The following is a 26,000-nucleotide window of genomic DNA, read 5'->3' on the forward strand; positions in this document are numbered from 1 at the left end:
GACTTCTCATGTATCAAATATAGGCAGGGAGCAAGAACAAGTTTATTGCAAACACTAAATGTTCAAACTAAAGGGATCTTCCTTGCTTATCACCCGTACTTTGCATCTTGTCACAATTAGGAGAGGGGATCATGCAGATCAGAAACCCTAATTGGTGTCTGTGGTCCTTCCAGTAATCTACATGTTCTTATCTCTTATCTTTTGTCATCTCTTTCAGGCGCCACATAGCAGCCATGTATTTGGTGATTTCAGTGCTCCGACTTGGGAAGTAGAGCCTATTGTCATTCCGATTGATAGGGACCTGTGAAAGAGATGATAAAAACATTTGGATAAAGGAGGAACAAAGAATTGTGTTCTTCATGGAAACTCTTTTCCCATCCCGATTTGGTGAAATGTCTGGATTTCAAAAACACACTAGATAATACCTACAATCTTTCCAGACTTTCCCCATGATTATAATGCAGGGATGGGGAATTTTTGACCTGTGTGCCTGTTAAGGCCCACAGGGGTTCCCCATTTGGCCCAGCAGCTGCTTCTGGCTCTGCCCCATCTGCCACAGAGGGGAAAGCTCTTAACTCTCATCAGCTGCTTACCTCCAATAACAATGCTTCAGTCCCCCAGAGTTTTTCTAAAGTGGAATCCAACCCTCAGGTTAAAAAAAGTTCCCTAGCTGTGATTCAAAATATTTGGTATTTCTATAAAATTAAGATTTTAAGGATCTCAGATTAATACTTTTGTGCCAGCCCTCACAGGATTTATCTCACAAGTCCCTTGAAACTCCACTTACCAAAGGTGTGGAAAACCAGCCAATTTCTTGACTTTCAGTTTGAGGTTCTGTGTATTTCTTGGTTGGTTCAAGAGCAGCATGATGAATAAGCTTCAGGAACTTAGCTGTTGGATTCAGTTTATTTAGATTGGGAGCAAAGCATTAAAAGGTGTATTCGTTTACATTACAGGGACATTTATACAAGTAATGTGCTCTGTTACATGGTGGTACTTACGCAAACCTAAATTGTTCTGGCTTGTATGCAAAGTTCTGACACTTGTTTTATTTCAGAGTTTGTATGCTGTGTTTCACATGAATTTTCACATGAAAATAGAATGTAAAAACAGTGAGTTGAATTCGCTGTGTTGTTCCACTGACGGAAGTAGTTCCATTAGTGGAACTGGGGCAGAGGGATTCCTGCCCTCTGCAGCCCCCTTGTTCCTGCAAAATCTGCTCTGAAAGGCTGGGAACACCCTATCCCAGATTTTCTGGCAGTACAGAAGGCTGCTGTGGATGTGGGAGGGAGAAGGAGAAAGTCCCATTGTGCTAGCAGAAGTCTGCTGGCACAATGTTTGATTTAATCCAATCATACGACATTTCTCTAATAATAAATGTTGGACCCTTTGAGCATGTTACTGGTTCCTCCTGTGACAGGTCGGTTGCAACTTGCTTGTTTCATGAATAAGAATGGCAAAGAAGTATATATTTATTTGTGTGCTATATTGCCAAAACGAAACAGCAAAACCAGTACTAATGCATTTCACTTTTTGCTGATGTGATAGCAAGGCCATAAGTTAGCTAGTATACACTCATATCTTTACTCATATTTAACTGTGTAATGCCTTTCTCTTCTCCCCCATTACATGAAAGCTACTTACTGAAGGTGTCGTTTTTTGACAACTTGTTCCCATTTCTAATAAGTCTTGTACCCTGTCACTAGTTCTAGATTCCCAGCAATTGCTTTTCCAAATAGGGAAACTCTTGCCTATTTTACCATGCTCTTGTTCTACAGACATGTTCATAATGACAGAATGAAGCTTCTCAAAAGGCCTTCAGTGAAGATCTCACCTTTAAGACAGGCAAGTGGGCTGTCTTTTATTAGAGAAATGCACTTTGGTCATGAAAACATTCTGCATAATGGAGTGTGCAGAAATCCATTTCTGCTGATGTAAGATTGACACATTTAAAGATGAAGAGTATATAAGTTGCTTGCTTAGGAATTGTGTACAACTTTATCCTCAGGTTTATAGTTTAAGGGCAGCGGGGAGTGGGTGGGAACCATTTTTGCATTATTAAGCTGAACGATAGGTAGCCAATCTATGATGCTGGTGCCAAAAGTGGTACAGGCAGCACATTATACCTACTGCCTCTCCATCTTCTGTTTCTAACTGTGATAGCCAGACTTGGCCTCTCTTGCACTATGGTGCTGACTGCTCCTGGCTCACAGGGATACATGAAACTGCATGATGGCATGAGGATTTATGTGTATATGCATGTGCTGCTCTAAAATGGCACTCTTGCTTGGATTTGATCTACTGATCAGACACCTTTTAAGACAAGTTAGTTAATGAAAACTTCACAACTGAGTCTTGTTGACAGGAATTCAGGTTATAAAATAGCCTTGAAAATATGCCTCACCTGAAACCAATACCCAGAAGTAAGGCTTTTCAGCCTATTTCGTAACATTTGTATCTTAGAGACTTAAGAAATGGCCAGACCAGGCCTATATCCCGGGATTGTGCCGGGATCATCCCTATGCATCAAAATGACACACAGGGGATCTCGGGAGCAGGCAGGGACGGCCCCTCCATTTCCCTGGGATAATCCTTCGGTCTAGCTAAGGCCTTAGAAGGGCAGAGAACGGGGGGGGGGGGGGGGGGGAAGAAACCTAACAGTGACAAATTAGCAGGACTAGATACTCTTACTGAAAAGCCAGGTAAAGATTTGGGTGAAGTAAAATTTGATGGCATTGCTTTAATACCAGTTAAGTTCTAAACACTCCAGCTTGACTAAGCATTCTGCTTACACCATTTTAAACACTAGCTGCTTCTGATAAAATCATATACAATGTGTTTCTTGGTCTGTCGGTTATATTCTTAAGGCTTGGATAATACTGGGGATGCAACATTTCTAGTTTACAAAGTATTTGCATTTTACTTGTACAAGTAAATTTGCAGAATTTTGCTTAATTTAAAAGCTTTAAATGCTGTAGAAAACATGCATTGAGCAGGAGGTTGGACTCAATGGCCTTATAGGCCCCTTCCAACTCTACTATTCTATGACATAAATTGGTCCCATAAAAGATAATCCACATTATTCTATTTCAGTATGTGCTGGCTTCTGGGTTTACAAAGAGAAAAGTTTGATGTTTAGACATGTGCTATACTTTGCCCTCTCTGGTTTGTGCTGAAAAACATTTCCTAAATATGCTTGACTATTTTCTGCTTCATTAATTAAACATTTTAAAAACATTTAAAGGCAAAGGCTTCTTACCATCTGCAGGCTCTTCTAAGTTATCATGCCAAGACGCAGGCTTTCCAGTTAAGGTGTGAACTAAAGGCAAAAGCACAATAATGCAAATTACTCTTTAGGGGGCTTTTAAGCAACAACAGAGAGGTAGGAGGTACAGAGAGGTACAACAGAGAGGTAGCAACAACCCACATGCACCTCCTTTTTTGAAGGGGGGCAGGAATTCAGCTAGGAACACGTTTTTGTAAATGCAAGTTTTCAAGAAGAGCCACAAAGATGTATTGTGGGTAATGGGGTGTGGGGTGGGACCACACATACTGAAAACTCCAAAGCTTGATCCTTGTTTTAAATAGAGACTGACACTGGTCAAAGATAAACAAGTTAGGATTTCTGTAACATATTTGTCAATTTTCAGAGGTAGTCCTGTAAGCTGTTGCAAGAAACATAGTCTTGTGTGGTACAATAAATGTTTCTGTGTTTATTTTCAATTATGGTTCTTGATTGAACATTTGGTTTACAACTACACATATACTGCGAACTAATAAGATGGTGAAAGCAGATAGCTCTCTTGCATGGATTGCAACTGAATTCTGTTTGGACTTGAGAACCTGGCCTATATGCCAGCCCATAGGGCTCCTATGCAGTCTGATCATAAGGAAAGTTAGGCATGCTGAGCTCTGCATAGGATTACAGCTCATATTTCCACTTCAGTGTTAACATACATTTGGGGATACGATGGCGGCATGGTGCTTACCTAGAAAGTTAATGCCACAATAAACTAGGGGTAAGTGCCCTTAGCCCTGACCTGTAAGACCCAACTTCATAAGATCATTTGAGCCGGACCTACTATTGGGTGGTGGATTGAAGTGGTCGCCTCTGGCAGTGGATGCTGCAGATGAGGGCAGCCCCCTTGGGCCTTCCTCCGAGGCTCTCCTGGCCATTCCCCTCTTAGAACTGTGTGGGCCTTGCAGTCTGCCCTGCACTTGAAAGGCCAATCGGTCGACTCTTAAATTTGTTGGACTATGGTTCCCATTACCCGCAGCCAGTTGGCTGGGGATGATGAGTGCTGGTCCGATGCATCGGAAAGCTGCCTGGTTAGGAAAGGTTGCCTCTGGTGGGGTGGAGGCCTCTGTCCCGTCACGAAATTACACTGCTCGTCTGGTAGGCTTTTGTATGTGGAAATGGGGGTCCTTCGCCCAAATGTCCTCGGGCTGGCCCTAAGATCCACGCCCTCCGGTCTCCGCGTCCTCCTCCGCCCCTCCTGGCTAGCTGCCCAGCTCAGCCCTGCGCTGCCCACGCCATCCCACCCCCGCCGTACCCTTGAGGAGCGGGTTCAGTGTGTACTCCGTGTGCAGGCGCTGGCATCGCAGCTCCTTCCGAACCGTCTCGCAGAAGATCTTGTTCTGACTCACGGGGTCCAGCGGCTCCTTGGCGCCTCCCTTGGACCCGGCCATGTGCGGCGCCTGTCTGGAGGGGGGGGGGTTCGAAGGCCGCCCGAGGCACCAGCCCCTCCTGCCCACTTATGCGCAAGCGTGGCGTCCCCCCGCCTTTTGGTCTCCTAGCAACTGGGTAGAATGTCACAGGCCAAGGTCTGGTTGTGCCGGGGATTCTGACCCCGCCCCTTCTCTTCTGATTGGCTAAAAAATTAAAGTTCCCAACACGCTGATTGGCTGCCGTGACAAGTGCTGCAGATTTGAATCCGCGTGCGGTAGAATCAAAAAGCCAGGAGGACCGAAAGACGAATCTAGACGCATGGAGAAAGAAAAGCGGTAGGTGCGGGCAGCCAAAAGGCCTTTTAAAACTTGTCCATTTGCACATGCCATCGATTTTAGCCTGCCTTGGTCTCCTCCAGTATTTGTGTTGGTTCTTTATCTACACTTAAAGAAGAATGCAGCCTGACTCCGAATCGGACGGGCGGATTCGCTGCACAGTAGCCATCGAGCGCCTGGGTGCAGTAGCCACCCCGAATCGAGTCCTTCTCCGCGATGCCTGGGTCACGCTGGGCCGGGACGAGTTCCGTGAACTGGTCTTGCAAGTGGCCGCTACCTGTGGCCCAGGGCGTGCCCAGAGCTTCCCACTGCGACTGGATGAAGTACGACTGTTCACACGTTTCGTGAAGGACGGGAAGAGCTCGATCCGGCTGGGTCCAGCAGGTCCCAGTCACGTGCAGCTGCTGCTCTCGAACTGTCCTCCGGATCGGTTGCGTCGTTTCGTGCAAACGTTGCGTATCAAGTTCGTGGCCGCCCGGGAGAAGGTCGCCCCCGTGGCTGAGCGGGCAAGGCTTCTTTCGACCCTGCCACGCACGTTCGATACGGTCAGTCCGGTGCAGGCCCGTGACTTGAAACAGGCGAGTGCCCGGCAAGCACTGGCTGATGTTGCAGCCACACCGGTCAAAGGCCAGACCGGCTGTGAGTCTCGGAAGCGAGTCCGGAGCGAAGCGCTGGATGGGAAGCAGGTAAGAGACTTTTGACTGAATGTGTAGGCTAGCTAGGACAGCCTTCCCAACCCGGTGCCTCCGGATGTGCTGGACTACAATTCCCAGCATCTCCAGATCATCTGGAGGGCACCAGGTTGGGGAAGGTTGCCTCTGGTTCGTTTCTAAAGGAGAGTTTCTGGCGAGGAAACTGCGTCTGCTGACCTGATACACATGCACTTATCCCCCGGGGCCAGGCTGTGGCTATACAACAGGGATGGCAGTTCACTTTGTATGTGTTTGTTAAGTGTTGTTACCTGGCATGTTCCAAATCTGACTCTGGTTTAAATTAAGCCCTGTCCAGTGGTGTATTATGTGTTGGCTCTGCACAGTTGGGAATGCATGCCAAAACGAGAGTGCTTGCATTCATTCACTCATTCAAGTGTTTGTTGGATGAGTATTGCTCTAGCTGTAGAGTGTAAGGAGAAGAAAATGAGCCTGTAATTGCTCTCATACTGACTACTTAGAAGGGGTGCCAGGATTCCTAAGTATTATTTGGTCTGCCAACATATATCTACCAATAACATTGTTGTACTGATAAAAGATAACAGACTAGCCACTTGTAAACAGTATTCTACTGATGAGGACACTGGTTTAAAGATAGGGTTGTCAACTTACCAATAAACAATTCAGCCAGGCTAGCTTCTGTGCCTTCACAGAAGTAGGATCTGAAGCAAACAGCAGGTGAAGTTTTTCAGGGGATATCACTTAATGGAGGATAACGCTTGCAATGACTACTAGTCAGAAAGACTGTATAATACCTCCACTACCAGAGGTAGTATGCTGGGGAGGACTATTGTTTTAATGGCCAGCTTGTGGGCTTCCCATAAGCATCTGGTTGGCCACTGTGGAAACAGAATGCTGAATGCCAGACAGGCCTTTGTTCTGATCCAGCACAGCTCTTTTATGTCAGTAACAGAGCATGTAGAAAGTTCTGAGTTCAATTCCTTGCTTTTCCACTGGAAAGATTCTCTGGTAGCTGGCCTGCATGGGAAGGCTACTCTCAGTGGAGGCAGATGGCTCCATGCCTTGGATACCTCCTCTAGAGCTCTGACTGGTTCTGATTGAAACCCAGAGCTGATTCACTGTCCCACTTACATTGGAGCCACCAACCTCCACTGATAGTGGCACTCCTATCTGGATGATATAGGACTGGTTTGATCCCAAATCCTAATTTGCACAGCTGTTTCCTTCCAAAATGTTCAACTGAATGCAGGATGTTTGGGGCCAAGTGAGAATCAAGTGGCTGTGCCTCTGGATAGAGAGGCATTCCCTCCACCCCTCTGGCCAGATATTCACAAGAGAGCTAGGAGTTCTTTCATCAGTGCTCCAGATTCAGTTGTGACTTCTGCCTGGGGAAGAGTGCTGAGTCACAGTGTGGGACTCCTTTTCAGGTAGCTGAAAGACAGCAGGTGAAGAAGCCTTGGTCGATGTGCTCCAGAGCAACGCTCTCCCAGGAACAGTCAATGGTGCTGAGTGCAGTGTTGAGCGGAAAGAATGTCTTCTTCACAGGCAGCGCTGGTGAGAGAAGAGGGTTAGGGAGGCTGTGAGTATGCCTCCTCACGGTTGAGCTTGTCATGGCTCCATCTGCTAAATAGTGAATCTCAGGTCTCTTCTAGGACATGGGCAATCTTGGGGATTTGAGCTAAAGAAGTCCCCCTATTGTTCTCTCTGCAGCTTTTAAAAATTATATTTGTATCCTACCTTTTCTTCCTCTTGCAAGGAATCTAAGGCAGCTTACATAGCCTGTGAGTCAGTGACCCTCACTCATTGAGTTTCATGGCCAAGTGAGGACTAGAACCTGGATTTCCCAAGTCCCAGGCCAACTCTCTAACCACTACACCATGATGTCTCTCTCTAGGATGGAGAATGCCCTCTAGCTTATACAGAAGTTTACTTGGTGGTTCTAATGTTTCTGATCACTCTGTTTTGAGAGCAGGGAGAGATTCCTTTGCGCCCTGATCTCTGCCTTCTGAACTAGGCCCATTGAAATAGATGGGACTTCAGTAAGTCATGACTAACTGAAGTACCATTAATTTTAATGGGGCTACTGTGATGTTCAGCTGCTAATTATGCATTAAATGCATATATTAGTCAAGTTAAATGTAAATATTTGTCAAGTTTTTTTTATATTATGCATAAAGTTCCAGGAAGCAAGTAGGCCTCAATGTACTTAGGATTTGTATTCACAGGTTGGGTATATAAAGGATGTGTGAATGCCTGAGTGCTGATTGGATAGTGGCGGGGGAGTGCTTGGATTGGCTGTGTGAGAGGGGGAGGAGCTGGAGAAATGTAGTTCTCTCTCTCTATAGTCTGAGCTGACAGGAAGACAGGGTATGTGTGGGTTATGATTCTGTGAAGTGTGGGGTACAGAGAGTGAAGGAGTGATTAAGGAATGTGTATATGATTCTGTGAGAAGAACAGATATATGGGAGAAATATATGATATATGAGAGAAGTGGATGATTATATGAGGGAAGTATAGGATTATATGAGAGAAGTGGATGATTTTATGAGAATAAAGATAGTTGAGTATGTAGACAGTAGTATTCTATAGTGAAACCTTCTAAGAAAGAGTTTACAGAAACAAATACGATTAGAACCTTGTAATCATATGCATTGCAACTGAGGAAACCATTAAGCTTGTTCACACACTTATGTTAATAAATTCTAATTACTTTCAAACAGCTGGTGTGGTCTGTGGAGGAGTGACTGAGGAGAAAGCAGTTAATGGTGGCAGTGGAATGGGAAACTGAGGGCTAGGTTGCTGGGCTGTGGAGCGAGACAGGAACAGCAGCAGTAGGCCTAAACCCTCTCACAGGTCATCACAGGGGGGATTGAAGTGGTCCTGAGTGCTAGTGGCATGGATAGTCCTGTCAGGTAGCTTGCAGGCATCTCAGGTGAAGGCAAGACATCACAGGTGCATGTATGATATCACACCTATTTATAGTAAAACTAACATTAGATATTCCCCTTAAATTGTAGTGTAGTCCTAAGATTGTTTACTCAGAGGTAAGTCCCACTGAGTTCAATGGGAAGAGTTTTCATGGCCAGCTGACCTAGGATTGCAACCAAGGTGCCATTTCCATGGCACAGCCAGTTTTGTATGCTTAAATGTTTCTGATTTGTTGGGAAGTTGGAGAGGGGGAAGTATGAGCGGCATTGAAAGAATAGCTGAGCTGAAATCCAGGTGGCGTGCATCTAAAGGCAACTACTCTCTCTAAAGGGACTGGGAAATCCTTCCTGCTGAAAAAGATCGTGGCCTCCCTTCCTCCAAACAGCACGTATGCCACGGCCAGCACAGGGGTGGCAGCATGTCAGATTGGTGGCACCACGCTCCATGCCTTTGCAGGTAATTGGGAGTCAGAATCCCTGGAAGGAGGGCAGGGTAGAAAGAGCTTCATGCCAGGATCCTACCAAATGCCCTCTCCACCTCCTCTTTGCAGGTATTGGTTCAGGAAAAGCCCCCCTGCATCAGTGCATTGAGCTGGCTCAGAGGCCTGGGGTTCGGCAGCAATGGCTGAGCTGCCGCCAGCTGATCATCGATGAGATCTCCATGGTGGAGGGCGAGTTCTTTGATAAACTGGAGGCGGTGGCCAGGTGCGTGTGTGGAGCCTTCCTTCCTAGGGATGTTTGTGTACTTGCATTAATCCTGAGTGAGTGGGGCTTGGGGATATTAATAGGGCAGGACGCAAAGCAATGCATGGTCCTTTCAAGTGCTGTCCAAGTAGGCTCTTGATGCAACCTGAGTTCTGGGAAAGGTGTAGAGTTGGAGAGAAGGAGCCATTTTTCTGGAACATGGTGGGATAGATTTTGCATCAAAGAGTCCCACTGCCTGAATGTGCTCTTCAGTCCTAGACATAGTCTTAGGAGCACCACCGCCCTCTTAGAGTCATCAGTGAGCGTTGGTCATCTCTGTCCTCCAGGCAGCTGGCTTCGCTCCTTTGCCTGTTTCCCGTGCTTTTGTCCACGTGCCACAGTTTGAAAAACTCGTTGAGCACAACGTGAGCAAAGGCAGAGAGCTAATATGCCGCTGCAGTGGCTCATCTGATTTTCCACTCTGGATTGCTAAAGTACAGCCTGCTTGCATTTTTGCCACTCTCTGTGGCTGTAAACGGGATTCTATGTCTTGCTGCATGCTGAGCTTGTGCAAGTGTTGTCAGGCAGCAATGGGGAACCTCCAAATGTGTTGGATTACAACTCCCATCATTCTCAGCCACTATGGTCCCACCTGAAGGGCGCCAGGTTGGAGAAGGCTGATTTAGAAGCTTTTAGAATGATTGTCCAGGGCTATATACGCTTTCAAGAGCAGCCGCGATCCCTCTGTTCTTATACTCTAGCAATGTGCAATGCTGGCTGGGGTTGATGGGAGATATAATCCAACACATCTGAAGGGTGCCAGGTAGGGGAAGGCTGTGGGCTGAACAAAGGTGGAAGCCTCATCATTACAATAGAGAGAGAGGGTGTAATAAGTTAAAGCTTTTCCTAATTTGTCCAGGTACTTAGCATATTACTGCTGCAATCTTTACACCAATCTTGTAAAGGCAGGACACTGTTATCCCACAGCATATACTGGGATAGTGGTTGTGGCTAAGCGAGAGTGCTCACCCTGCCAGCTCATGGGTGAGTTGAGATTTCAGCTCTGGATCGTAACCGTTACGTTGCGCAAGCTCTCCAGTGTAGCACAATGTGTAAAATAAGATGCTTTGCACTCTTGAAGTGTTGTTGTTGTGTTGAAGTGCTTTTCTGGTACATCACATTGGAGTACACTGTTCTCCCAGTCCCAAAATGTCACAACCCTCTGAACCCCCTTAGAGATTCTAGCAGGGAGCATTGCTTTTGTTAGCGTCCACCAACCTGGTGCCCTGGAGATGTGCTGGCTTGGGGGAGCTGGGACTTGCAGTTCAACACATTCGGAGGGCACCAGATTGGGGGAGGTTACCTTAATGTGTCTGGAAGAGTTGTGGTATTGTGCATGGAATCTGAAGAAGCAGTGGAGGCTGGTGGCTCCGACGACAGTGGGGCGGTGAATCCAGGTTTCAGTCAGAAACCCAGAATGGATTCTGAGTGAAACCCGGAGTGGATTCACCACCCCACTGTCATCAGAACCACCAGCCTCCACTCATACTATGGAGGATCTGGATTGCATTATGTCATGTTGCTGCCCTATCTATTCTCAAATTCGTACTAAATATCTAGATTATTTTTTTTTAGAAAAAGTCCAGCTGGTCTGATTCAAAAAGAATTCACTTTCTGTTTTCATCCAACAATAAGACTGTCATATTGGCATTGGCCAACTTCATTCCGGCAGCTCAAATGTATAGAGCAAAATTTCTGACCTTGTATGTATGATTTGTTTTGGTATTGTTTTTATTGTATATATTGTAACCATGGGTTGGAACACTAAAGCTTTGTTACTGTTGTTGCTCTGTGATGAAGTGTGTGTCCAGGAAATCAGACCTTTGCAAGTGGCAATGTTGGTTTGTCTGCTGTGGAATGACCTTGGCTAGTTCCTGGGGTGTTGCGTTCCATTCTCCTGGAAATGGCTCCACCCCCCTCGCTTTCTTGGCAGAGTGGTCAGGAAATGCGAGGACCCATTTGGAGGAATCCAGCTCATCATCTGCGGAGACTTCTTGCAGCTTCCCCCAGTCAGCAAAGCCACCGAGCAGCCCAAATTCTGCTTCCAGGTATGCTGCTGCCATATGCTGCCTCTCACTGCATGCTCTGCCACTGGCTGACCTGCCGTTTGACCAAAGAGTGCCCCTTCACAGGCAAAGAGCTGGCGGAGGTGCATCCACTTGAACATGGAGCTGACAGAGGTGCGCAGACAGACTGACCGGGAGTTCATTTCCCTTCTGAATGCTGTCCGCCTGGGCAGGTGAGAAGCCATCACCTCGTTCAGTAGAGTCATTCAGAGGAGAGGGAAGACTCTAGGGTGACCATATGGAAAGGAGGACAGGGCTCCTGTATCTTTTGACAGTTGTATAGAAAAGGGAATTTCAGCAGGTGCCATTTGTATGCCTGCAGCACCTGGTGAAATTCCCTCTTCATCACAATAGTTAAAGCTGCAGGAGCCCTGCCCTCTTTTGTATCTGGTCACTCAGGGCTCTTGCTGCTTTAACTGTTGTGATGAAGAGGGAATTTCATCAGGTGCTGCAGGCATACAAATGGCACCTGCTGAAATTCCCTATTCTATACAACTGTTAAAGATACAGGAGCCCTGTCCTCCTTACCATATGGTCACCCTACCTGAGGAATCTAACCACTTTGGAGGAAAGGACTAATGTCTAGTTCAGGGGTATGCAACTTGTGGGGGCTTGGGGGCAATTCCTTCCCCCCAAGAACTCTCCAGGGGTTGTACACTTCCCCATTACTGCACTGCCAGCAAAAAACATGCAATGTTTTTAAAAGAAAAGAAAAGCTCCCTGCATGCTTTGCTTTAAAGAAAAACTACATTGTTATTTTTGCCAGCAGTGCAGTGGCAGCAATTGTGGCAAAGAGGGGGTGCAATCCCTGGTGGATTTGGGGTGGGGTGGGAGGATTGGCTGCAGTGGTGGGGGCAGAAAAAAGACTAGGGGCTATTTCAGTTCCTACTGCTGGTCTAGAGACATCTACTTCTTCCCCGTCACACTTGCTTCTGACCAGTTTGAACACTGACTGACCTGCTCCAGCACCTCCTCTTAATTTTCAGCACCTCAAAGATGAGCCCAGTGCTCTTTGAATGGAGCAATCACAGAGGAATGCTGGTAGATGTTCAGTCCCTTGGGAAACAGTTTGGGATAGCTGTCTGGGGATGATGGGAGTCATAGTTAAACAGATCTAGAGGACACCAGGTTGTGGAGGGCTTTTTCAATAGGCTTCTCTTGTAGCTAAATGTTTGGTGTTTTCTAGAGCTGTTGCAATGGCATTATGCACATGTGAACACACACACACACACACACTAGTTAACACTGTCAAGAGTTGATCCTCATGTTTTGATGGTGGTTATGATCCTCTTATTAGCATGGAGGAAAGTTAGATGCAGCTGATGGGATGTCTAAGCTGAGCACATCGAGGTATGCAGTCTGAACGGGTTCTCCTGAAGTTTGGTATTTCTTATCAAATACGCCAGATCTTTGCTCTCCCTTGATTTCAAATTTCCCCATCACTGCCTGCCAGATGCACAGAGGAAGTCACCAGACAGCTGGCCCTAACAGCTACCCACAGAGTGGAGAGAGATGGAATCCTGGCTACTCGGTTATGCACCCACAAGGACGATGTGGAGCTCACAAATGCCCGACAGCTGCAGGAGTTATCGGGTGAGGATCGTGCAATGGGACATGTAGCCCTTCCCTTTGAACTGTTGAATGAGCATCAGAAGGTGGCAACCAACACTGGGAAGTATTCTGTGCCATTTTCTTTGGGAATAAAACAACAAGGTGAGAGAGCAGTGTAGAATCAGACAATGTGTCCCATCTCCGCCGACAGTTTCTCTGGCCTGAGATTTTGCCACCAGTTGGGATAGGACAATAGTAGCATACACTCTTCTCCATCAGAGGCAAAGGAGAAGAAGGATTAGTTCTGTTGCTGCTGCCCAGAAGCCACAGATGTAGCAGGAATAGGGAACATATTACCTACCCTGGGAGATCATGGCTTTATGCTTTGGGAATGGCATGCAGAGCCTGTTATTTTGAATACTGTGGAGCTCAAAGCACCTGGGGCTGTGGAAGGATACAGAGTCTCCTACAGGTGGCTCAATTCTTGGGAGAGATGTTTGGGAAGCAGCCCTTTCAGAAGACATGAAGCAGTAAAGGAACTGGAAGCTCTTACTTTTATGTCTCTCCTTCCTAGGCGAACAAAGGTCCTTCAAGGCGGTGGACAGCGACCCTGGGTTGGTGAAAACTCTTGATGCACAGTGTCCTGTAAGCAGTGTTATTGAGCTCAAACAAGGTGCCCAGGTGAGCAAACAACACTGACCACTACCTGAGCTAGAGGCACTTCTTGAAGTGGCAGCAGGACATGGCTCTGCTTGAAAAGGTTCTGCTCTCTCGGGCTTCTCACACTAGCACCAGAGTCCTGTGTCATCCACCCCCATGGGAATTTACAGAAGGAGTTCCCAATTTGGTGAACTGGAGTCCTTGTGGAGTGGAATACGATAACATCAAAAGTAAATAGCAGCTAGCAAGCACAGAGCAATGGCAAAAGGAATGGTTTCTATAGCAAATGTCTGTTGTATGGTCAGTGTGAGAGTTACGATTGCACTTACAGGTAATCGCTGCCTGTAACTTGGAATGTCAGAGCAACAGAACTGGGCAGAACTGCAAACTCCTTTATACATTGGTCCAGCTGAGCAATTCCAGCTCCCCTTCCATTCTGTTAATCCTGCCTGATAAATGTGTGGCTGGCCAGCTATGCTTAGAGCTTCCTGAGCTGGAATTGTGAACTGCACTGCCAGTGATGTATCAGTCTGATCTTATGTGGGAACTTAAAAGGCATCAGTTGAATGGATAGAAACTGCTTCATCTCATGGGCCTGAATTGTTCCCACCCACTTCCTGTGGGCCACACAGCATGCTGCTCTTCGTCACTTTCAGGAACTCTGGAGGTTGGACTTCTGGAATGCTACAGAGAGCCCTCGACTTTAATAGCTGCTTCAAAACATCTGAGCTCTTCAACCCAAAGGCTGCCTCTATCTGAGGGACGCGGTGGGGGAGCATTCTTGTTAGTTTTTAGTTGCGGTTGCAGGCAGGGGAAAGCCATGGGGGAATTACTCCTTTATGAGTTGCACACTTCATTTCACTAGGTGATGCTTACCAAGAATCTTGACGTGTCCCGAGGTCTTGTAAATGGGGCTCGCGGAGTTGTGATTGGATTTGAAACGGAAGGAAAAGGTTGGTTTCTGATGGACACACTTTGAAGGATCCCCTGGTAATGGGTGATGTCTGTTGGTCCCTGAACTGTTCCTTTAGATAGGTTTTTATTGTGGTAATGGACACCTCTGTTCCATGCCAGTTTGGGTTTGTTTTTTTTGGGGGGGGGGGGTGAGAAGTAGTTGCTTTCTCCTGCGCAGTTTTTATTCAGTCAAGTCTTGTTATTGAGCTGCTATTCCATTGGCATTCCAGTTGACTGTTGCTCTGTCTCAACTGGAGGAGCTCTGGCATGCTTTGCAATATCTCCCAAGACATGTGGGATTACCTGCCCCTAATACTAGCCATGGGAGTGCTTTGGGCTCTGACTTCATTTTTCTCTACAGGGTTGCCAAAAGTGAGGTTTCTGTGTGGTATCACTAGTGTTGTTGGGCCAGAACGATGGGTTTTAAAAGGACCATCAGGAATCTATCTGAGTCGTCACCAGCTGCCCCTGAAACTTGCCTGGGCCATTTCTATCCACAAGAGCCAGGTAAGTGACACATCACCAATCATCTGCAGGAAACGCAGGAAGCAACAGTAGTCCATCGATACACAAGTCCCTACCAGAGTTACTACTGTCATGGGACGTTACCAGTCAGGCCCTACAACTTTTCAGGGATCTGTAAGAATCCTGCTTATTTTTCTTTCAAATTATTTAAAAATCAGTGGTGCAACAGAAGCTAAGCAGAGCAGTCCTATACACTGATTACTCACAACCCCATGGCTGTCCTAGAAACACCCCGACCCAGAGGGTAAACTATGTGTTAAGGGATAAGCTGTTATATGCATCAGTTTTAAAGAGCAAAAGGGTGGGAATGAAGGAAGCTTATAGCTAGAATTGCAACTACTGAAGCAGCAATGTTTGTGTCATTCAGGGATAAAGTATACATGAATTGCATTCTCAAAAATACATACAACTCTTTTGTATTTTATTGCGCATTCCTACAATTGTAGTGGTCATATTCCCTAGCAGCTGTTTCAGTGGGTGCTTACTTACTCATTTATATTGTTTTCCTTTACTAGGGTATGTCTCTTGACTGTGCTGAGATCTCCCTATCTCGTGTCTTTGAATGTGGCCAGGCATATGTAGCACTTTCTCGAGCACGTAGCCTTGCAGGTCTTCGTGTTCTGGATTTTGATCCCAAGGTAGTGAGAGCCAATTCATATGTGTTGCAGTTCTACAGGCATTTGAGGAAAGACCAATTTCTATCTCAGGTAAGGTTATAGTCGGTCCCTACATTTTCCCAATGATTATACGTCCGTACAAATTTGTGGGAGAAGGAATGGAAAGGCATTATAGTTGGCTGGAACAAGGTCCATAAGTCACTAGTGCTATTGCAGGTTACAGGTGTTTCACCACCATCTCTTGCTGGAACTTGAAGTAGCAAAATGCTCTTTAGCAATTATTTGTGGACCTCAACACTGGAAAACTGTGCCTTCCCTTCATAACCCGCCCCAAGGAAGAATTCACTAAATTATAGGCCAGTGTTCTATTAAAGATATGCAGTTGTAGTAGAAGTATATCCACCGTGAATGTTATTATGTCCCTTCTAAATGGTAGAAATGCTCCCCTGCCTAAGAGGTTATATAATATATGACTTGCTGTAGGTAACTTGTTTGTTTTTCTCTTTAGGCTTCTCTACGCTCCTATATTCAGGCTGATAAAGAAAATGGAGAAGCTACCTGAACTGTATGTGGAGAATCCTAGACACCATTTTATTGTTCTTAGTAAAAAGACGAAGTATCCTGCAATGCAATTTGGGAAACAACTTCCACAGATTATCAGTATGTAGGTTTTAAATACTGAAGCACAGTGTGCCAGCGCCAGGATTGCTCTGTTCTTTAATAATAATAAAACAAAGTACATAGAATATTTCTCACGATCACAGACGACCACTTGTCCAAGAGATGAACATGAAGTCAAGTTTTGAAACAAAATCGTTTTATTATTGCATTGGAATTGAGAACCTTGCAACCACCTGAAGCTGTCCTCATTCTTTTTGATACCATGTTTGATTTGAACAGCACATCCACATCTGGTACTAATGGAAAAAGGACAAACTTAAAGGAATCGTCTGCTTCCTTAAAGCATCACCCTGGACTTTACCTAATGACTAATAATAAATACATGCCTGAGAAAGGTCAACCAAGCAGCATCACTTACTCCTCTCAGAGCAGCAAAACTGACTTAAGTCTCAATGGTTGTAACAACGTCTCCAACCTTCTTAGTTTACAAAGATGGCACACTAGTTGTTCTATGACTTGTATGTCACTTAGGTTCTCAAGACTAATAGGTAACACTAACAGGTAGCACAATAACAGAAGCCTCTTGAAAGACAAATTAAAAACAAGTAACACACACCTAGCTTGAGTATCAAGTTAGTCTCTGCCCCATCTTCTATATGCAACATGTTGCAATCTTAGGACCTAGAACCAGCTTCCCAAGTCAGCACAGTCATGTGACTGAAGCAAATTCAATGTACTTTTCCAAAACCAAGTAATTTCCATTTGAATGAACATTAACTTAAACTGCTAATTATGTAATGTATCAAACTTGGTAAGTATGCATTCTCCTTCCCCCAACAAGTACCACTGTGAGATAGTTGAAATCCATTTCTGCCTAACTAGATGAGTACAGCTCCTTAATAAATTATGTTCTTAAAACTATATCGTCGTTTAAACTTTGATGTAATGTCCTGGAAGGTTAACATTTCTGTGCCATTATATACTGACTTACCTTGTAGAAGCATGCAAAGTATTTTGAAAGTGACTGCATCCTTCAGCTAATACATAACAGTGGCAAAATCAATACAGTCATTTATGCATGTAGCTGTTTGTGAACTCATTAGCAGTTCTACATATTCTTGCAAAATTGTTCAGAGAGAAAAGGAGAGCGCTAACCCTAACCCAAGCTTGGAAGAAAAGAAAATGCTTAAAAGTAAAACCTCTAACCATATAATAGGGCTCCAGCAGAAATTAACACAGGAAGATGTTCTGCACCTATTTCCTAGCCAGGCAACAAAGTTCATAAAAGGCTTAGGAAAGCCCTTAAGGTAACCTTTATCTAAAAAGGCACTTGGCATGTTTCATGAGATTGCTTGGTCTCTAACAAACTTTTTCAGTTGATATGTTCCGTAGTATAGAATAAGCATTTCAACTGTATTGTAACTCAAAAATAACTTAAGACCGCTTGTTCCAACTACAACAACTGATACAATCTAGTGCAAGAACAGAGATATGACACTCAGGGTATAAGCACAAAACATTTGAAGCTCAGATCAATTTTCTAATAGCAAACGATGAAATAAGCTGACAATTTCTAGAAAAAAGAAACATTAGGACAAGACAAAGCAACACACATGGTTCATTTACAAATGCAAAGTGTTATGTCCATGAGTCAAGATGAAAAGAGCAGGCCAGGCTGCTTAAACACAATGCTGCTACAAGAGGAGACCATGCATAGAGTAAACATAGTAGAGCTGTTCAGGTTTCTTCCAGTCTTAGGAATGCTTCCATCAAGTGTTCCAAGACACAAAAGTTCATTGCAGGTATGTGGTACTGTACAATCCAGTTTCCTTAATCTAAACTCTCTCCTTTTCGTGCCAAAATATCCAAGGGAAATAAGAATGAATTCAAAGGGCAGATTCCCAGAGTTTTCCAGTCCATAGCAGATGCTGTATCACCTTTGGAAGAGGCAGAAGTACTAGTACCCTCTTGCTGTTGTGGAAGGCTGGTAGTGGCTGGGTGTACATGGAGAAATGAGTCATTTAGCTCTTCACTATTGTTTGCAAAATGGCTGGCCCCTGTTTTCATTCTGCTTTTCTCACCTGTATAGTGGGCACCTAACTCAATATAGCTTTTGTGCATATGGCTCTTCAGCTTTTTAAAGTCCAAGCAGCCCAGTTCTTCTGGCAGTGACAGTAGTAAATCTAGGAGCACAGCTGATTCTGCAGAAAACAAGCAAAACATGGAGAGAATGGCAGGACTTAACTACAACTTGGCACAAACATACATATGATCTTTTGGCCCCTGCTTGTCTACTGCAGGTTCACAGACGGTCTTCACAACCACCTCTATTCTCCAGCAGATGTGGCAAAGAAAGTCATATTTTTCACTTCTTCCCCTCCATATCAGCTGCTTAGATTTTAATACAGGGATAGGAAACCTACAGCCCACAGAGGGGTGCAATACAGCCTGCCAGCTTCCTACCCTGCAAGAAATTCCCCACTGAAAAAGTCTTATTTTTGTTCACAGAGATAAGAGATCTTCTTTGTTTCCTTTCTCACCTCTCACCACAATTAGGAGCAGGCAACCTGGTGCACTACAACTCTCATAAGCCCCAGGCAACAGGGCCAATTATCAGGTATTATTGGAGTTGTAATCCAAATCATCTGGAAGGCACCAGGTTGTCTAACCTTGAATTAGGCTTTTAAAAAGCTTCCATTGGTATCCAACCCTTTGTAGGATACCAACTGATCTATTTTAATTGAATGATCAAAGAAGCTTTTAAAAAAATGAACCAATGCAATCAAATATAAAAAAGAACATTAACAGAACAGTAAAACGAGAGGGGGGATGGTAGCAGTTAACACTAATGGATTTAAAAGACTGGGTAAATAAAAATGTCTTTTCCTGGTAGTAAAGTGATGAAAGATTCAGTTCTAGGTACATGCTAGTACAGAACATCCATGTGCAGTCAAACTTGGAGTAGATCCATTAAAATCAATGTGACTTTAGTCAATACTAATTTAAGTTCCACTGATTCAAATAGGTCTATTCTATGTATGACTAAGTCTGGATCCAACCCAGAGTGCTTGCAGTATAGGAAAGAAGTTCTGGATTTTGAAATTCCAAGTATAAGCAGCATCTTCCTGTCTCCACTTATAAGAAATGTAGGAACAAGCCAAGGTCAAGTTAACTGCACATGATTTAAAAAAATGAGTTTGCCTGGGGAAATGTAAGCTTCTAGATTCCTTCACTACCTTAGTGTAGTGGGATATGATTATGAGAGTCTAAGATACATATTTCTTGATCCCTTAGCATTACAAAGTGCAGTATAGCAGCTGCACACTATTTTCAGACATCCTGTTCCAACTCAAGTCCTGACTTACCACCTGGTGGGAGTTCTGGTGCTTTAGATCCACGTGAGATCACCGAGAGGTACTTGTAGATCTTTTCAAAATCCACATGGAATCCACCATTTTCTGCAGGGGCTAGTTCCTCTGCATTTGATGATACAGCTGCTTCCTGAGATTGTTCATTGGATTTCTTGTTCTCATGATGAAGGGCTGGAGATGAACATCGAGCATTTTTTACCTCTATAGGCTTTGGGGGCACCGAATGAAGCAAGCAGAGTGGTTCAGCAGATGCAATTGTCAAAACCTAGTGGATAGAAAAAGACACACAGTTAAGACAATACTCCACACTAGAAAGGTTACCTGTTCCTCATTGTCACAAACTCCAAGCAACCAGAGATTCTCTATAAGACAGATTACATTTTGCCAGTATTACACCCCTTCCTGAAAAGGCTTAGGCCATAGGTATGCATGAACTGCATGGCCAAGATGGGGAATGAAAGTGTTGCCTGTTTCCAAGGCACTTTTTCATCCTGAGACATACGGGTCTCCCAAATTACTGCATTTACATCACTAGCCATCTTACTAAGATCAAATGACAAGATACACCATGGTTACCTGGGAAAAAGCAGCTGTCACAGCATCCTTAAGGCAACCTGTCAACTTCTCTGCTAACTCGATCCATACCTAGAAATAGGAAATGTTAGAGATATAAATAGCTTTCAGCCCACTCTATGCCATATCTCCTCACCTACACATTTAATCTTCTCATACCTCAATCGGTGCTGGAATAGGGGCATCCTTCTGTTTACGTTGACGATATTGATATTGTGCCTTGACTGCTTCCTTTGCCACACGTTCTTTCAGTAGGTCCACAAATTCCATGATCTGCAACAGCAGCACATCTTAAAGACCATACAAGAAGAGCTTTGGGAAAGGTGGCATCCTACTTTCAGAAGACATTAAAACTGGTTATTCTCCCAACTCACTTGCGGATTTTATATGCTTTGTCACATTTGTATCCACTAGCCACAGGGAATAATTGTAATGCCCAGAATCTATCATGAATGGGTTTTTTGTATTAAACAAAGATCCTGCGCGTTTTGCTTAAGGCTGGAGACAAAACTGGGTAAGTGATGGATTTTCTATTTCCATAAGTGAAAAAGGAAGAATTAAGTTATAGTGGGTATTTCTTTGTCCCAGTATCCCTAGGTGTAAACTGCAAATTGCATAACATGTAGGGGAGCCTAATACAAATGAAGACCTTATGACTTTAATAATAAGTGCGCAATCCTATGTCAATTGTCAGCAGCCTCCGAACTCAGAGGCTGTCAAGTATCCAATGCAGGGCAGCTGGAGGGTAATTCCACCCATCTAGCAATGGCGCTTTGAAAGGGGGTGGTGGATAAAGGAGGCTGGAATGGCCATAGGATTCAGCATAAGGCAGCTGTGTCAGTCTCCCCTCCCCCAGAAATGCCCCGTCTTTGCACTCCATTCACCGAGCGCGGAGGGGTAGTCGGATGGTTTTTTTCATGCCGACTATGAGGGGGTGGGGGACACAGTTTCCTCACTATGAGATCAGAGCCAGGGCTCTGACCTGGTAGCCAGGAAAACAAACAATCCTATATCCTAACAAGTGCTTAGGGCCATAGGATTGATCTTAGCCAACCTTTTTCTTTTACCTCATCCTGCTTTGATTGACATCCAGCCTTATGAAGAGTTCTGTAGAACCCGAAACCTTGCTCACCATTTGGTAACATTTTGGTTGGCTTTAATAAAAGTATTACTTTCCTGTGGATTTTACTATTGTTCTTATGGTCCAACATGGGTAGCTTTTCTTTTTGATGTTGAATAACTACTCACACATGTCTGTTGAGAACATTTTTACAAATGTTTTTACTGTTTAAATTTTGTTGTTGTTGTTGTGCGTTGTGGTTTTTATTTTGTTGTATTCCACTTTGTGTTGATCCTAAAAGGCAGCTTATAAATCTTTTAGATAAATCTACAAGAAGACAGAGGGCTGGTTCAGACAACACGCTAAACCATGCTGCTTAACCACAAAATGGTTAAGGGAACGCATGCATTCCCTTAACCATTTTGTGGTTAAGCAACATGGTTTAGCGTGTTGTCTGAACCAGGCCAGAATCTTAAATCAGCATGAGCTCATGGCCCACCATCTCTGTGGCAGGGATAAGAGTTGCAATTAGGTCCTGTTATGTACATGCAGGTTGTAAACTTGCTTTGTATCCTTTCTCTGCTAGCAACCTTAACCTTGCCACCCTCAAGAAGTGGAAAGAGTGTGGAGGTTGCTCAATTCACTCTCACAATTGCCCTGTTTTGAATCATTCTGGGCCACCTAAGTTTCCATATCAAAACTCACTTCGCAGAGACGGATTTCCCACCCTCCAAGCCTAGCACATTGGCTAATTTCGCCGATATCTAAGGATGCTGAGGCTCGCAGCTCGTCCAACTTCAAATCTTGTCCTCCATCACAAGGCCGCGCCTGAACTCACCTCGGCTTCGTCCAAGGAAGGCAAGTACTTCTTCAGCAGTTCTGGCTGCAGGGGACCCGGAGAGTGAGCTTGAGCTCTCAAGGCCTGGAGAAGACGTCGCTTTTCTCGCTCTGTCCAAACTCGGGCTGTGGGGCCCAGAGCATAGCGAGCAGGAACTGAACGTGGCCTCGACGGTGGCTTCATGGTACCTGAGAGGAGAAAAGGAAAAGCAACGCGTAAGAACGGTGGAGGCGAAGAAAAGCTCGGGTGGACCCCGGAATCTCCCGCTTGTTACCGGCTAGTTTAGTTACCGCCCCTTTATCTTTATATCTCCGCCCTTACCAGCACGTTCCTTGCTTCCACAGCGATAGACCCCGCTCCCCAACTCACTATCTCCCTGCCGCTCGCACCTCAAACACAAATCACCTATCTTCCGGTATGAAATTTCTTCCAAGCTGTCGCGCACTGATGAGGCATAAAGAACGTGAGAACGGTGGCCGCCGAGGTCCAAAAACAAGCCACGCCTTCTAGTCGAATCGCGGGAAGAAAAATGAATTTGAGAATGGCGTGACGTCACGAAGGGGCTCTAGGTTGTGTGGCAACCGGCCGGCTCCTGCTGGAATTTTACCGGTTCTATCGCAGCAGGGAATCCCCAGGCCCCCGTTGCCATGGCGACAGAGAAGGGACGCTCTGGAGTGGGACCGATTGCCTTGGAGTCCGGCTACATGTCTTGCCAGATCGCGGCCGGAGTCGCTTTGAGGATCCTGGTCCTGTTGCTGTGCAATGGGCCTGGTACGGAGAGTGGTTATAGCGAGGCGGCCGGTCCTGGGAGCATCCCCATTGCTAAGTCTCTCCACCCGTAGGTGCATAGGGTGAAATCCAACGTAAATCCTACTTAGAGTAGTCCCATTAGGACTTCCGTTGGATTTCACCCGTAATGAACAGCGCAAGCAAGCAGTTATGGAATTGAGCAAAGGCTTGGTCTTTTATTGCATTCTGGCCCTGCCTCATTCACTGGATTTTATGTGAGGGCGGGGCAGTGGCAGGTCTGGACCTCATCATCTTCCACTCTTAACCCTCCCATGTTTATCTACTATTTCCATCTTATTTACCACAGAAAATCCGTTAAGGAAGAAAAAACAGAACAACTGTACACTGCTTCCTGATTGGTAGGGCCAAGAGCCTTCTATCTGGAAGTACCCAAAGGTTTGGTTTGCACATAATGACAACCCAGAGTATGGGTTGTTGAATTGTGGGTTGTAGTTATATGTGAACCCTGCATTAGGGTTTAATTATGTGTTGTTAACCATAAACAGCCCAGAGTTCACAACCCAACAATGTGTTCTCTTCCTAGGTTGTCTGTGCTTAATAACCCATAGTTAAACTATAATGTATGGTTTGTACATAACGGGAACTCGTGATTCAATGACAACCCATACTCTGGGTTGTCATTACAGGCAAACCAGGCCATAAACAGATGGAATTGCCTAAGAATCACCTGTAACATGCATTACTCTGGAGCAAAATGGCCACCGTTGTAATGTGAAGCTCTAACCTTCAAGCTTGCAGGATCAATTTATATTCTTACTAGAATCCTGAGGTCCACCAACTGGAGTCAAGAGAAAAATAGTATTGAGAGGCCCGGGGGAACAGTCCCCAGCCATATTGAAGATGGTGGCTTGATCAGATCAACCACTTAATAAATTATTGCACCCCACAAACTATACACATGGCTAACATACTCATACAAGTACAAATTTATTGTAAATTGCCCTGGGAATTTATTTGGTGGGATAAAAATATTTATAAATAATAAATAAATAAATAAACATTTAAGTTACTACAGATTAGGGATACTGACACAGAACTCTGAAACTAGCTAGCAGAACTGCACAGATACCTGGTCAAAGGCAACAAAGTCATATTCATATATTACAGGTGAGGAACATAGGCTGAGAGATAAGCTATTAGAACAAAACTGGCCATTGCAGATAATGTGTTAACTACTGGGAGTAAGAAACCCTTGCCAATCTGCATATCAAACAGATTTCCCAGTAGATCCTGATCTATCTTATGCCTACCTCTGGTCTGGACATCTGGAAGCTGCAGGCTGGGCTTCAGATCTCACAGTCCACCCTGATACTGGGAAGTACAGCTTCATGAACAGAAGTCCAGCAGCCTGGACAATACAGTTAAATTTCAAGGATGAGAGTTTGCTGAGATCTTATCTCCTTTTCAGTCTGTGGACTTCTTCCTGACTTGTACATGTATGACAATGGAACTTCAGGACTAGCAAATACTGAAGAGACATCACCTGATGAAGAGACAGGTGAGAACATAAGTTCTATTCAGCCAACAGTGCTTCTAGATCCTTAGCAATAGATGTGGACATCACCTTATTTGGGGATCATCAGAGTCCTTCCCAACGGTGCCCTTGTTTCATCCTGTTCCATTACTCATATGCTGTATGTCTTGCAGCTCCCTGCTTACTCATAGCCAAACACCAGAAGATTTCAAGGAATACCACTCACATACCATTGATTTTTGGGCAGAAAGTCTCCATATCCCAGTTGCTATTATGATGATTATACACTCATCTGAAATCATATAAGGCTCTTTTTCAATTTTGGGCATCTCATGATAGTCAAACAGAATTCAGCTCACTTGTGAGTGGCTAGATCAGTCTCTTAATCTTGAACACATTGGTGACTGCACTGAAATAGAGGAAACAAGCTTTTCCACTTTAGTTGGTAAAAATTATTGTGGTGCGCTCGTCTCTCTTTGCATCGCACCAAATGCAATAAACCTGCTATTGTTAGGAAGCTGCTTTATACCAGGTCAAACTGCCCATCTAGCTCCGCAGTTGCTCTTTGGGGTCTCAGGCAGAGGTCTTTCTCCTCATTTGCTACCCATTCTTTCTAAGTGGAGATGCAAGGGATTGAGAGGGATTGAACCTGAGACTTCTAGATGCAAAGAACTGCTAAGCTATGGTCCTTCTCTCCGAAAGAGAGGAGAAGCTGCAGATTGCCACCAGTCCCACAGGGGCATCATGGCCCTTGAATCTGCAGTCTTTGCACCAGGCTCTGACCAAATGAGCTACCTGGATGATAGATGTTCTGTAGATGTGTCTGTTAATGCAAACCCCAACTAAGAACTTTGTCTTTGCATTCCCCGTCAACTTAGATCTATACCAAATTCTCTTCCTGATTGACCGTAGGCTGTTGCTTCTTTCAGGTCCCATCTTTGTCCATGTTGATGCCCAGAAATTCATAATACCTTGCAAGCCTGCAAAGACGAATTTTGTGATTGGTATGAATCCTACCTACAACTGGATCCTGGAAGACGGAGGTTAGGCCTTGTTGCTTGAGGCTCTAGGTTTCTCTGTGGATGTCAGGGACAGATATGTGAGGGAAAGAAAAGGGAGAAAAACACTTATGCCACGCCTGTTAATGTCTCTTTAGCATGGTTAGCCTTAACTAAAAGTTTTTTGCACCCCAGATAAATCTGAACTTTTGGGCCAAAGAAATTGTTTTTCCAAACGTGTCCTTTGTACAGCTATGCCTTAGGCAAAAGCCCATGCTGGCCACCTCTAGATTCACTATTGGTTAGGTAGATGTAAATTACACTCTGGAGAGATACATTCAGATTCTCAAGCCAGCTTCTTTTTCCTGGATCCACATCTTAATAAATTTTGGAGAGTCAGTGATCGAGTTACAGGGGTGGGGGAGAGGGGTGCCCATTAGTCCATCCAACTATTGCTACATGGAGGCTATGATTTGGCTGAAGTTGGTGGGGAGGGATTTCTGGATTTCATGACCAGACTCCCTGCCTTCCCCTCC

At 44.8% G+C, this 26,000-nt stretch overlaps 3 protein-coding genes across 5 annotated transcripts; 1 reads left to right on the forward strand and 2 right to left on the reverse strand.

Moving 5' to 3' along the window:
- Positions 1–2: 2 nt before the first annotated feature.
- CFAP144 (cilia and flagella associated protein 144) lies at positions 3–4,691 on the reverse strand. Its single transcript, XM_063140322.1, has 4 exons — positions 4,554–4,691; positions 3,260–3,319; positions 788–891; positions 3–301 (listed from the first exon to the last, which is right to left on the reverse strand). The coding sequence occupies exons 1-4, from the start codon at positions 4,687–4,689 to the stop codon at positions 188–190; spliced, it is 414 nt and encodes a 137-aa protein (XP_062996392.1). The 5' UTR covers positions 4,690–4,691; the 3' UTR covers positions 3–187.
- Positions 4,692–5,121: 430 nt separating this feature from the next.
- On the forward strand, positions 5,122–16,549 carry PIF1 (PIF1 5'-to-3' DNA helicase). Of its 2 annotated transcripts, XM_063140265.1 has the most exons (12): positions 5,122–5,690; positions 7,103–7,229; positions 8,934–9,059; positions 9,154–9,307; positions 11,280–11,394; positions 11,479–11,585; positions 12,866–13,005; positions 13,538–13,644; positions 14,489–14,576; positions 14,939–15,084; positions 15,618–15,809; positions 16,228–16,549. In XM_063140265.1, exons 1-12 carry the CDS (start codon positions 5,124–5,126, stop codon positions 16,279–16,281), a joined length of 1,923 nt encoding a protein of 640 aa, XP_062996335.1. In that variant the 5' UTR covers positions 5,122–5,123; the 3' UTR covers positions 16,282–16,549. The 2 variants fall into 2 exon arrangements, with proteins under 2 accessions (XP_062996335.1, XP_062996345.1); XM_063140275.1 differs by lacking the exons at positions 11,280–11,394; positions 11,479–11,585.
- Positions 16,520–22,610, reverse strand: SNAPC2 (small nuclear RNA activating complex polypeptide 2). 2 transcript variants are annotated; one of them, XM_063140299.1, is made up of 6 exons: positions 22,572–22,610; positions 22,183–22,370; positions 20,444–20,557; positions 20,288–20,356; positions 19,706–19,976; positions 16,520–18,541 (listed from the first exon to the last, which is right to left on the reverse strand). In XM_063140299.1, exons 2-6 carry the CDS (start codon positions 22,363–22,365, stop codon positions 18,171–18,173), a joined length of 1,008 nt encoding a protein of 335 aa, XP_062996369.1. In that variant the 5' UTR covers positions 22,366–22,370; positions 22,572–22,610; the 3' UTR covers positions 16,520–18,170. The 2 variants fall into 2 exon arrangements, with proteins under 2 accessions (XP_062996369.1, XP_062996361.1); XM_063140291.1 differs by lacking the exon at positions 22,572–22,610 and adding an exon at positions 22,504–22,551.
- Positions 22,611–26,000: the final 3,390 nt, after the last annotated feature.

The sequence above is a fragment of the Elgaria multicarinata genome, chromosome 1, assembly GCF_023053635.1.
Source record: "Elgaria multicarinata webbii isolate HBS135686 ecotype San Diego chromosome 1, rElgMul1.1.pri, whole genome shotgun sequence".
Lineage (NCBI taxonomy): Eukaryota > Metazoa > Chordata > Lepidosauria > Squamata > Anguidae > Elgaria > Elgaria multicarinata.